Source organism: Simochromis diagramma, unplaced genomic scaffold (assembly GCF_900408965.1).
Source record: "Simochromis diagramma unplaced genomic scaffold, fSimDia1.1 OVJJ01000602.1, whole genome shotgun sequence".
In the NCBI taxonomy this organism is placed as follows: Eukaryota; Metazoa; Chordata; class Actinopteri; order Cichliformes; family Cichlidae; genus Simochromis; species Simochromis diagramma.
The window spans coordinates 5,681,320-5,693,743 of record NW_024387040.1 but is presented as its reverse complement, the minus strand read 5'-3'; the positions used below and the strand labels follow the sequence as shown (position 1 = coordinate 5,693,743).

The following is a 12,424-nucleotide window of genomic DNA, read 5'->3' as shown; positions in this document are numbered from 1 at the left end:
TCAGTGATGTGCTTTTTATTTCTTCCGTGCGTTACGTGATCGTTACTTGGTCAGAAATTTCAGCTGGTTTTAAATCTTTTTTATTTCTTACACATCCTTTATATTGCATTTCACAGTAAAAGCCTTGAGTGTACCAAAACTTCTATAATCCATTATTCTGTGGATTCTTGCCGAAGGAAAGACAGAAAGGTGCGTTCAGGTGAGGGGAGTAGTGTGGGGAGAAGAGAAACGCTTCCAGTGGAGTCCAAGCTCGTGTCGCATGTCAGATGAGTCACACACAGTAATTTTAATTTTTCCTGCAAAAAGATACAATACTATATCTTTTAAATATAGTAATATTCAAAGGTGGTCTTTAAGGATGTGAAAGATCACTGGTAGCACGTATAATGTGTTTGCGTGTGGTATTTCTCATCTCTTTATCTTTTTGAAAGATCACAATTCTTTCAAACTTGACATGAAAAGAAACTCAGAACAGAGGAAGAGGCAAACATTTCTGGCAATGCCTCTAACATGACATGACTTCTGAAGGGCAGTTTCTCTAATGACAAACCGTCTGTGCACACCTGTGGACCCGTAACTCTGAATGCATTCACAAGTCAGGATTTCACTGAATGCTGTGTTTCAGTGAAAATCTGAGAATGTGACAAGAAAGGTTTTAATGACGCTTACATGTCTACCTCCACCTTTCACTGCATATAGCCAAGTGCTGGAGACTGAAACTAAAACATAATTTCAACATTATTAAAAATAAATGGCCTCTTCTACTTAGATTACAGCCAGATATGGCTCCAGAAATGAAGGTCAAGGTTAAATGCTTAGCCAGCCTTTGTACTCTCGTCCTCCAAGGCCTGGTATACTGTTTAGAAGTTTGAAGAGAATCATATAAAGTTTTACTGATTTTCACATTTATTGTGACCTTGACCCAATTTTCACAAAAATGAAATCAGGTCAAACTGTTATTGGCATCTACCGTAACACAAAATTTGAACAACATATCTTGAGAACTGTGAATGCCAGACAGCTAACAAACACACCTTTTTCTTCAGAGGGGGAGACAAAACCACCTCCAAACATCTTGAACTAAAATTATATCCGAATTTCTCGATAGTCACGCTCTGATAAAGACGCAGTTTAACGCAGGCTTTGGAAATGGCAAATACGGTATATAAAAGCAAACTTTATTCAAGTATTTTACATTTTTACCAACATTTTCTTTCAGTTTTATTTCCTAGAATCATAAACTGAAGTAAGTCTTAGGGGGAAAAAAATTACAGCCAATTTTCTATTTACATTTTCACAATGCATCAGTTTACAGTTTCAACTAACATTCTGGTGAAGTACAGAACCGCAGGCTGTGCAGTCAGATTCTTGATGGCGTATGCATGTCCTGTAAGAAGAGAACAGTAACTGTAAGAAACAAAAAAAGCATCAAAAATATGTGCCTTTATCACTAAACCATGTTAAAGATCTATTATGTATTTGCAAACGTTTTTATGATCAGATCTTACAGTAAATGTAAATATTCTTACCAGACTCCACCACAAAAGATTTTCCAGGACTGAAGCATGACTCACAGCCATCAATGGTCACACCCACTGAGCTGGTTAGTAAGTTAAAAACCTTTAAAAAGACAGAAATTAATAATGGAAATACTTTAGGACTGTTGTATAAGAGGCCTAGTTACTGCATAATTATATGCAAGAAACAGAATAAAGTAGTACTCACTGTTGTAGCACTGTGGTCCACCCAGAGAGGCTTCTTCATGAGGGATCCCAGCAGCAGCTTTCCACTACAGAAGGAGTTGGTGCTCACGTCCTCTTGGAGGCCCATAGCTCTGTCTTGATAGAAGTACCAGTCAAACTGGTCTGGAGTGACACCAGGATCGCCTACAGTAATACAAAGAAGACATAAGGATCATTAGATGACATAACTTTATTTATTGAAAATGTCTTGTCTACATTAAAAAGAAAGCAAACCAAATTAGACACATAAATGCTTTGAGTTTTTTGATGCAGGCATTTTAAGTATTTTATTTTGATCCTAACTGACAATAAAGAGAAAATTAATAAAAGACGTGATGATCGATCTGTCCAGTTAGGAAGGATAAACTACTGTGAATCCATTTCAGCTGTTTTGGTGCAAGTGAAAGTGACAACAGGTGCACTGGAGCGGCCACAACATGGTTTTAACAGGTGTTTGCCATGGACCACTGCTTTCTCCTTATCCCTGCTGACTGATTGTTCTCAGTTTGGCTTTTTGCTTGTGTTTTTGTTCCTGCTGGTAACATGAGATGATGCCTCTAGCCCAGGGGTGGGCAATCTCAGTCCACGAGGGCTGGTGTCCCTGCAGGTTTTAGATGTGTTCTCGAACCAATACAGATGATTTAAATGGCTAAATTAGCTCCTCAACATGTCCTGAAGTTCTCCAGAGGCCTGGTAACGAACTAATCATGTGATTCAGGTGTGTTGACCCAAGGTGAGATCTAAAACCTGCAGGGACACCGGCCCTCGTGGACTGAGATTGCCCACCCCTGCTCTAGCCCATTCTGTTTGCACAAGTAGTCCAGCTCCTCCAGGATGGCACATTCATATGTGTCGTTACAAGAAGGCTTGTCGTGTCTCCCAGCAGAGTCTAAAGAGCGTGGACGAGATAACAGATGGGCCGTTACATGAGAAGAGCCGAATAGGGCCATAGAAGGTCATCAGCCCTGCAGCAGAACGGATATTGACTCCTTTGTGCAGGGAGACGGATGGCTGCAAATGTCCCCACAAAATGACCAAACTGTCAGAAAAAGACTCCATGAGCATAGCTGAGGGTCCTTTAGTGGGACCTTTGCTCATAGCTCTGCACCATGCAGCTCAACTGGCATTTGCCAGTGATATATCTCCCCATACCATCGCTGACCCACGGTCAAACCAGTCATGCAGGGTGATTTTGAAGGCAGCATAACATTTGCTACAAACGGTTGTCTTGAGACTCTTTCACATCTGTCACATGTACTCAGTATGGCCCTGTGCTCATGTGCTCATCTGTGAAAAGAGAGGCCAGTAGCGGTTCTGCCTGTTCTGGCGTCCTCTGGCGAATGCCAATTGAGCTGCACAGTGTTGAGCTGTGAGCAGGAGTCCCACTAAAGGAAGTTAGGCCCTCATGGCATGCTCATGCAGTCTGCTGCTGACAGCTTGGTCAGAAACATGCACATGAATCGCCCACTCAAGGCCATTTTGTAGACCTCTGGCAGCGCTCCTCATGTTCTTCCTAAAACAAAGGAGCAGATGCTGCTCCTGCTCTGTTGATCCCCTTCTATGTGTTTGTTCAGGAGTCCTCGGTTAATGACCCCTGTCACGGCATCTTCTCCACAGTCTTGAGACTGTGCTGGGAAACCTAGCAAACCGTCTTGTGATACGCTGTCCTGGAGGAGTTGGACTACCTGTGCAACTTGAATGGACTGCAGACACTGCAGCCAATCTGCTTTACAAACAGCACAAACCACATTTATGACCAAACAGTTTATTTTATTTAACAGTGTAAAAGACAACAGACATTTAAACACCTGTATCTGTGAAGTCAGTGCAAAAACAACATTTGGAAATTATTTTTTCTTATTTTTTCTCTTTTCTTTCTTAGAATTTTCTTACCTTCTGGTGTAGCCAACCAGAGGCTCCTAAGCCACTCAGCCAGGTTGGCCATATCCTTCCGCTGTAAGATCAGCGGCTTGAGGGGAGGGGCACAAAGATCTGAAGCAGAGAGCAGAACTGTGCTCCTGGATGACGGCAAAACTGGAACATAATAAAAATAAAACGCAGATATTTATAATGAAAAAATAAGGGTTTTTTAAACCATTCGGGCACGCACCCAAACAGTGATCACACTTTCAGATATTTATCATTTATATTCAAGCCAACTGAGGTTAACAAGGACGACCATTTTAGGGCTGTAAATATTGCAGTATGAATGCTCGTATTGCCAGCCTGACAGACGAAAATGTCAAATGTGACGGATTCATTTCATTAATCCAAGACTGAACTCACAGTGACACACACTGATTCATCCACAACAAACACTAGATTAGGCTTCAGCCGGTTATACTACTATATAACAACAAAGGAAACGCTTCAGTACTTTTAAATTCCTCCTCTAATGATTCTGAATCCTTTCAAAACCATTTCTGAGTCTCTTTATCTGTTTGGTAGTTTGTGGGACTGACAGTTTTTTTCCTAGTTGGTCTGACATTGAAAATCATTGTGAAAAACAATTCTGCTCTCAGTTATTTACTTATTCATCCAGGTTTTAAAACGTGCCAGTGCCCCAAGTTCCCGCTTCAATTACTGATACTATAATATTTGTAGAAAAGGACCGTCCACAAACACTGCACTTTATAGCGGTTTGTCTGACTGTCTGCAGATGCCTGCAGTATCAGAAACACTGAGAGGCTAGGAGAGATTATGAATGAAATATCAGATGATCACAGAGCTTAATGGTTCTGGGCATGTCACCAGCTTGAAATCTGACCCAAAATGGAAAGAATTTCAGGGCCTTGAGACTTATAAAAAAAACAATAAACTGCCTTTTTTTTAAAATTAGCAAAATACTTAAAGGGGTTTTGATTTCAAAACAAGCCAATAACATTAAATCCTTGTTGATTAGATTTCTTTCTCATGTAAAGTAAAAGCATTTTAATGACTTCAGCTCATCCCGTCTCATTTTTACTGCGAGTGAAGCAGCCAGTGTTTGACACTTTACACTTTTCTTTACACTTTATTAAATGTTATAGTGAAGCTTTCTTTTCAGAGAATTGTGTAAAATGTTCTTTGAAAGATGAAACTGTTGGAAAATGTTTTAATGTAATTTAAAACCCACTTATGCTGTCAGCGTCTTCATAGTCTTCCAGCTCAATCATGGAGGATGGTCCACTCCTGTGGACTTGTGACCTGCCGATAAAAGATGAACGACAGTCAGAAATATACTGAAAATATAATAAAGACAGAGGTTAAGAGTAATTCAGGCTTTTCCTTGCATGTCATGTAGCTGATACCTGCTGTCTCGTGTGGTCTCCTGGTTGTCTGGGCTGTTGTCAGCTGCATGAGTGTTACTGCCTGCTACACGGATTTCCTCAGACGGACGTGATCTGACATTACATCTGTTAGTCTGACGTCTGTCCACAGTCGAAGACTCTATAACTGAAGCAAAAATGTCTTTAAATGTTGCCAGAGAGCGTTTGACAGTCTTAGGAGTGATCGGTGACTTTGCTGTCAAAGGAGGCACTGGAGCTCCTCCTAGAGGTTTTAATGAGACTGCCGTGTTGCCATTTTTGGGAACACCGAGTCTGGGAGATTTGCTCTGTTTAGACTGTTTCTTCCTTTCTTTTTTAGGTTCGGGCCTCTTGGGATGAAGCTGCTGAGGCTTTGAGGACACGTTCTCCAAATCTTCAGCTACGTTGTTGACAAGCCACCATTCGCCCGGGGCTCTCCTTCTCCGGTTGGCTGAATCTGCTTCCATGAGCCGCTCCTTAGGTCGACTTTGCGACACAGGCGCTTTTGGTGTGGCTGACAGTTTTCCAGTAGAAACGTGCTGATATACTTTCTGAAATATCTTATTTCCTGTAACAAAAAGCACATTTCCTTTCCATTCTTTGCTACTTAATATTTCACACCAACTAGGAGGCAAACAAGGAGCACTCTGAGAACGCAAACATTTAAGAGAATACTTTAGTTTTACTTTTAAGTTAACAGTTTTATATATCGCACTTTTATTTTGTTTGTGCTTTATGAGTACAATAAAAGCAAGTGCAAAGTACAGCCTTTTTTCATTTGCCCTGGTGAACCTCATTTTAATATACCGGACACAATTTTGAGTGCAGTTATTTTTATTTATGTGTAGCATTCATTTCACTGTTTAGTAAGTTACATTTGTGTTAAGTTTTAAGCAATAAAAAGAAAAGTTTCTGATCCCAAGTTTATCGTGTCTCCTTATTTTGCCAATTCTAGACAAATAAATCATTGAGTTGACCTTGAAGAGCTTGGTGGATCTAAGCCAAATTTTAATGACTTGTTAACACTATCACAGTATTAACTCATAGCCAACAAGATTTACCTATTTTACTTTGGAAGGCTAAACTACCTGTCAAGACATCTGTTAAAAGTCGATCCAACACAAAAGGCCAAATTCTCTTTATCTACACATGCATCAGTACTAAGAGTCCAATAGCACAATATATAAAACATCAGTCACAGAAACTCCTCTGTAGTACTGGCACTTTTACCTTGACCTTACCTGAGTTAAGGCTGTGGTCCCTCTGAGTAAAGACCAAAGGGCTAGACTCCTGGTCCAATTCTTGATCCGGGACCTCCTGCTGCTCCGGCTCGTCGGCATGCTCCGGCTCAGCCGTTACTAAATCTTTATCAATTGCTTTCATCTTGTCTAACTTTTCTCCTTGTTTATTTCCTTTTTCGCTCTGTTTTGTTTTCCTTTTTTTAAACTCACTCGTCTCCTGATTGGGCAACACTTTAAGCTGTTTCTGATTTCTTTTCTTTGAGGCTTTGTCTTTCTTTGCTTTTGCAGGTGAAGGAACTGCTTCGCTGGAGTCTTTAGGTTTCTGTTTGGACTTCTTTTGCGTGGCCTGCTGGCTGTTGTCCGCTTCCTCTGTGCTCTGAGGGCAACTCAACCACCACTCTCCTGTCGATTTCCTTTTCCTTTTCCCGAGAACCTGACAGTCTTCAGATGAAGTCCCTTTAGAAACAACTGACTGGTTGTTTTGTTTCACCTGTCCGTCTGTTTCACAATTCATAGCTTCTTTGTCTAAAGGGATCAAAGGAAAAACATATAATGTAAGCAAAGTAATTTTAAGTGAATGAAGGAAAAAATGATGTTGCAATTCCAAAAATTAACATATTTTGATGATAAAGATCAAAACTTTAATCAAACTTCAAAGGTTAAGATCACATAAGATGACAATAGCTAGCACAAATATTCAACAACAAATTATAGAAGAGTTTTTAGGAAGTACAAAGGACTCACCAACAGTAGAAACTATGTCTTCAGTATCTCTGTGCTTGTCACTGGTCTGCTCATCAACATCCTTAACAGCAGGTTCTCCCTGCAGCTCTTTCCTGCTCGCCTTTAACGAGTCAGCCCTCTGTGTCTTGGTATTTTCTTTACCATCTTTTGAAGACTTTTGTTTCTTTGTTTCAGCAGACTTACTTGCTTTCCTTTCTGTTTTCTTAGAGGGTTTCGCTTTTTCTGTTTTGCGACTCGTTGTGTCTTCAGGCTGATCTTCTGCTTCATCACTCTCCTTTGACAAAGTTTTCTTGAGCTGCTTCTTCTTTTTTACTGGCTCTTCTTGAACCAATAAGTCACCCGCAGGAGCATCTTGAGGAGCAGGAAGCTTATTTTCCTCATTTCTAGGCCCAGTCTCCTCACTGTTCTTCTCTTTCTTCGTTTTCTTCTTAATTTTCTGATCAACAGGCTGATCTTCCAATTTACTTTTTGACTTTTCTGTTTCCTGCTGTGGCTCTGGCATCTCCAGTGATCTATCCTTTGTCCTCTTATCTGAGCTGTCTTTGTCTGTGCTGGGAATTCTGCTGTGACTTTGTTTCTTACTGGCAGCACTTTTACTTGGGATGGAAAACCACAGAGGTGTATCATCTTCTAGGATCATAAAATCATCCTCTGGTTCAGGGGGAGGAGTGGGTACTTTGACTTGTTTCTTCCCGGAACTTAAAAAAAAAAGATAAATACATATAATTAATTTTTTTTTAGGAAAGAATGTGACTGAGGCCACGTGGTATTATGTGATCAGTGTTGGGGAGTAACGGAATACATTTAACAATGTTACATATTTAAAATACAAAATATGAGTAACTGTATTCCGTTACAGTTACTGTTTAAAAAGGTGGTATTCAGAATACAGTTACTTTGTTGAAATAAATGGATTACATGGCAGTCTTTTCCTGTTTCATATGTTAGGCTATGCCCTCTCTATTTTTGGTAATTCCACGCCAGTGGAAACCCAAACAAAACACGCATTAAGAGGCTCTGTGTCACCGAGCAGAAACGGGAGCTGGAAGCATGTAAATATAATAATAATAACCACTGCAGCCAAAAAGAGTGCCTGACGAGCCCAGCTGTAAGTAAGCTATTAAGACTCGACTGTACACTGTGTTCGTGTTTTCCTCTGAAACAATAAGCTCCGTTGGAGCAGCCTTTCAACGCCTCTCTCTGTCTCTCGCTAGCAAAATTGACCCAGACAACAAAGTAAAGCTAGTTTTCAGTTACGAGCCCGACACAGAACCCGACGTATTAGCCAGAGGTCCCTTTACTATGGTTTGGAGCCGCGGACCTGTTTTCTATACGCATGAAACAGTTTTAATACGAGATCACTGCAAAAAGTGCAGCCTTACCTAATGTCCACCCTACTGTTACTCATTTATATTAAGATTTAAAAATCTAGTTGGTATTAGTATGATGAATAACCTTCATGTTATTCAGTAATAAATCACACAGCAATAGTACATTCATGTAGTTGTAAAAAGCATGATAATATATTAAGTATTCCAAAGTATTCAGAATACGTTACTGTCATTGAGAGACATAATGGAAAAACTTACAAAATACATTTTGGGGCATGTAATCTGTAGTGGAATACATTTTAAAAGCAACGTTCCCAGCACTGTATGTCATGCAGACATGTTTACGTAGACAAGTTATAAAGGTGTCCTCTGATCTCAACTCACCTGAAAGGTTTTGACTGTGCTGCATGTTTCAGTTTCTGCAGAAAAGCTGTCATATCTTTTCCCGCTCGTGTGGATGCCACAGGAGCTGCGACTTCAGGCTTCCGGCTCACTGTTTGAACAGCTGGCTGTGTGCTTTCTTGACTCCTGTAAGCAAAGAAGACATAAAATGTAACTGAAATAATCAAAAAGTTTTCAAGAGCGACCAGAAACACTTCCCTATCTTTTTGAATCGTTGTTCCTGCCTCCACTGATCAAAATGAAGCGTATCACCAATACAGTATGTTTGATGTGCTATATAATCTTGTAGCCTATAAATATTGTTCATCTTTGATTACTGTTGTGCAGTATTGCTGTGTATGTTCGTTTGATTGGGGAATTTTTTTTAAGTAGAAAAGGGCAAATGGCAGATGGCAAAAAACTAAAATATGTTGTACAATTAATGGTCTCATATGGTCACATTTATAGCATCAAAGTCTCTTCCTCCTGAAAAAACACCCAACGAGGTATTTAAATGAAAAGCAACCTTACCCTTGTAATTCAATCTCCTTCTTGTGGCCAGATATCTTTGTTAAATCAATCTTGCTTGGGGGAGACTCCAATCCAGACTCGCCGTTCCTAGAGAACAGGATTAGTGAAAGATTTGTGGAAAATAAAAAAATAAAAACATGAAAAATTGTAGAGGCAACATTTCCTGCTAGGAACTAAGTATGAATTTCCGTACTCCTCTGTGACTTGTCCATTACACTGGGGATTCTGGGTGGGTAGAGAGTCTTTCTTCAACTCTTCTATTCCTTCATCTTCACACATAAAAAGAATTGGGGACACAACTTGTGCTTTTTCATCGTCCTGCTTCTCTTCTTCAGCAGCCAAACTTTGTTCTGCTGGACTGGAAGTCTTTACTGGGTGATGTCCTTTAAAGGGGATGTCCAAATCTGCAACAAGAAAAAGCCCAGTCCTAAACAATTCATTTATTTCCCACCTGTGGGACTAATAAAGGTCATCTTACCTTATCTTATCTTAATATAAAAAAAAAAAAAAACACAAACAAACAAAGAAACAAACAACAACAACAAAAAAACAAAAAACACACACACAAGGCATATATTTTCATTATGAACACAAATTTGAGTGTCTTACCGATATCCAGTTCAGGACTTGCAGGATGCAAGACATCTCCATCATCTTCCTGAAGAAATTCAAAATTGTGAATTAAAATAATGAACACAAATTACCAAAAATATTGTCTTGTTCAAAAAAGGACTCACGGCTGAGCCAGTAAACAAGAATTCATTAGAAAGTGTGTTTGTTTTAATAGCTGGACTGCAACAGATGTTTAACACTGGAGCTTAGGACATGCATGCAATATAAGCAGAAGTCACCGTATCGACTGACTGTACCATTACTAATTGGTGTCCTGGAGGTTTTTTTATCAGCTGTCCCTCTGGGGGGGCCGAGTCCTCAGTCTTATTCTGGTGTATTTCTGAATCAGAAGTCTGGAGCAGAGGAGAGGAGGGACTGTAGATTTGCATGTGAGGCTGAATCTGGAAAAAACAACAACAAAAAAAACAAACAACAGTCGAGAAGAGGTTAATAAAATGGAAATACCTAATTTATAACAAAGAATTACACCAATCGGATGAATATCACTCACCCATGTCATCAAAGATCTTATCAATATCTTGCAGTGTCAACGTACCTTCCCAGTGCTTAGCTGGGCTGAAAAACAAAGGTAAGAATTAAAGGGTAATTCCAAACTTTTGTAATTTCGGTTCTGTGATATCAAATACAAATAAATCTGCAATAGCATGAATAAATCCAGAAAATGAATTTATGAAGCTCATAGATATTAAAACACACACACACACACAAACGTTTAACTAAAATAAAACAGCTACATTTTAGAAACGTGTTTAAACTTACCTTTCATTGTCAGTAATGTAACAGAGCTTCCTCTTGGGTCTCTTCTGTGAAGAGAAACCAGCTTAGAAACCACTCCAGGATTAAATGAATAACTATGTTGACTTAGCAAACACAGCCCCTGTTCTAATAGATACAAAGGGTCTGAAGAGACAACAGATGTAAGGCTAAATGATCAACTCTCTAAAACTTTACAAGAATCATAACATTCATGGATGTAGTCAAGTTCACTTCAGTTTTGTTTATATATACTGTGACTTCCCAATTACAATAACAACAAGTATCTCATAAGAGTCTCTGTCCAGATGGTAAAAATAAATCCTACAATATTAAAGAGAACTTAAACAAACAGAGCAAATGCTTGGTAACTGGCAATCCCACATTTGTTTGACCCTGGTTTAAATGAGAAAGGATTGATCTTTTCAGTTAACCCATTTTTGAGGTTCTGCACATTTCCAAACCATCTCAGCCTAGCCTCTCTAACTCAGCTTCCAAAACACTTAACCTGAGCTGTCCCTCACATGTACTCATTTCTAATCCTGTGCATTTTGGTCTCTCCAGTGAAAATCTTAGCATCTTCTTAGCATCTAGGCCTGCCTCCTGTTTTTTTGTTTTGTTTTGTTTTTAGTGCCACCTTCTCCAAGCCATGCATCATAGCAGGTATTACTACCATCAACATTTTTTCACTCTTGTTGCTATCCTTCTGTCACAAATCACCCCTAACATTTGTCTCCATCCACTCCACCTTGCATGCACACAGGTGCTGCAGAGATTAAAGAATGCAGTCCTAATATTAAGTTTAGAGGACGAGTTAAATGACAAGTCATGTTCAAATGGATACAAAAGGCGATCGGTGTGTGTAAATAAAGACGGTAGTCTGCAGCCAGACTCGGAAGTTTAAAAACTTGTCACCAGGAAAATGTCTGAATCCCAACCCTTGGGCTAGGGTAATGTTTGTAATAAGTTTGTGCAAAAGCACGAATAGAACTTACTAGGACTGGGTACTCCATCTCCATTTGTGTTAGCTGGCTGTCGTTCTTTCAACAGTATGGTTAGCCGACTGTTTCCGACCGCGAGACCCGAGTTAACAGGTAATAATCATTTCCTGTTCGTTTACTCTCTAGTTTGTTAGCCCTCACGTGAACACCTTAAAAAAATCATGTAAAAAATAACTATTTAGCCATACAAAGACCAAATATAACGTTTTCTTCTAGCCAATATCCTCCGTTAGCACAACAATGGCGCTGTTTACAGTTTGTACTTCACCCGCGCACTCTAGAAAACTATGGCGACATTATGCCCCGAGTACTGACTCAAAGGCGGGAGTGTCGCGAAATTGGCACGCTGTAATTCACAGTCCATGTCTTCTATAACATCGCTGTGAGTGTGTTAATTAACTAATGACTTGAACATAACTGTCTAATTGGTAGGGCCTACTGATTTTTAACAAAGTTTTGGCTGGCAGCGGACTTGCAGCCTGAAGAACAACGCACAGGGAATCAGTGTTCACTGTTTTCTTCTTCTACATATTAGTTTCCGGCAGATTAAAGTTGGCGCTTTGCTTACTGCCCTCTACAGTTTAAAGTCGGAACCAGCATCCTGCACCATATACTAGATAACAAAATCAAAATCAGAATACAGTACTTTCCTAAGGAAATTATGTGGTTACAGTTGCTCCAAGAAAATAACAGTAAAAGACTGAACTAAATACTATTACAATATTACAATTTATTACTAAGTTTACAAAATATAGGAAATAGCTCTAATAAATAGCTTTC

At 39.5% G+C, this 12,424-nt stretch overlaps 1 protein-coding gene across 4 annotated transcripts; it reads right to left on the bottom strand.

Moving 5' to 3' along the window:
- Positions 1-1,041: 1,041 nt before the first annotated feature.
- Positions 1,042-12,124, bottom strand: si:ch211-161h7.4. Of its 4 annotated transcripts, none has more exons than XM_040044282.1 (16): positions 11,639-12,124; positions 10,650-10,693; positions 10,381-10,445; positions 10,127-10,270; positions 9,867-9,915; positions 9,451-9,661; positions 9,258-9,344; positions 8,730-8,873; positions 7,015-7,712; positions 6,271-6,795; positions 5,033-5,597; positions 4,858-4,928; positions 3,636-3,776; positions 1,726-1,886; positions 1,530-1,620; positions 1,042-1,387 (listed from the first exon to the last, which is right to left on the bottom strand). In XM_040044282.1, exons 3-16 carry the CDS (start codon positions 10,387-10,389, stop codon positions 1,305-1,307), a joined length of 2,979 nt encoding a protein of 992 aa, XP_039900216.1. In that variant the 5' UTR covers positions 10,390-10,445; positions 10,650-10,693; positions 11,639-12,124; the 3' UTR covers positions 1,042-1,304. The 4 variants fall into 4 exon arrangements, with proteins under 4 accessions (XP_039900216.1, XP_039900214.1, XP_039900217.1 ...); XM_040044280.1 differs by having other exon boundaries at positions 10,426-10,445; XM_040044283.1 differs by having other exon boundaries at positions 10,650-10,690.
- Positions 12,125-12,424: the final 300 nt, after the last annotated feature.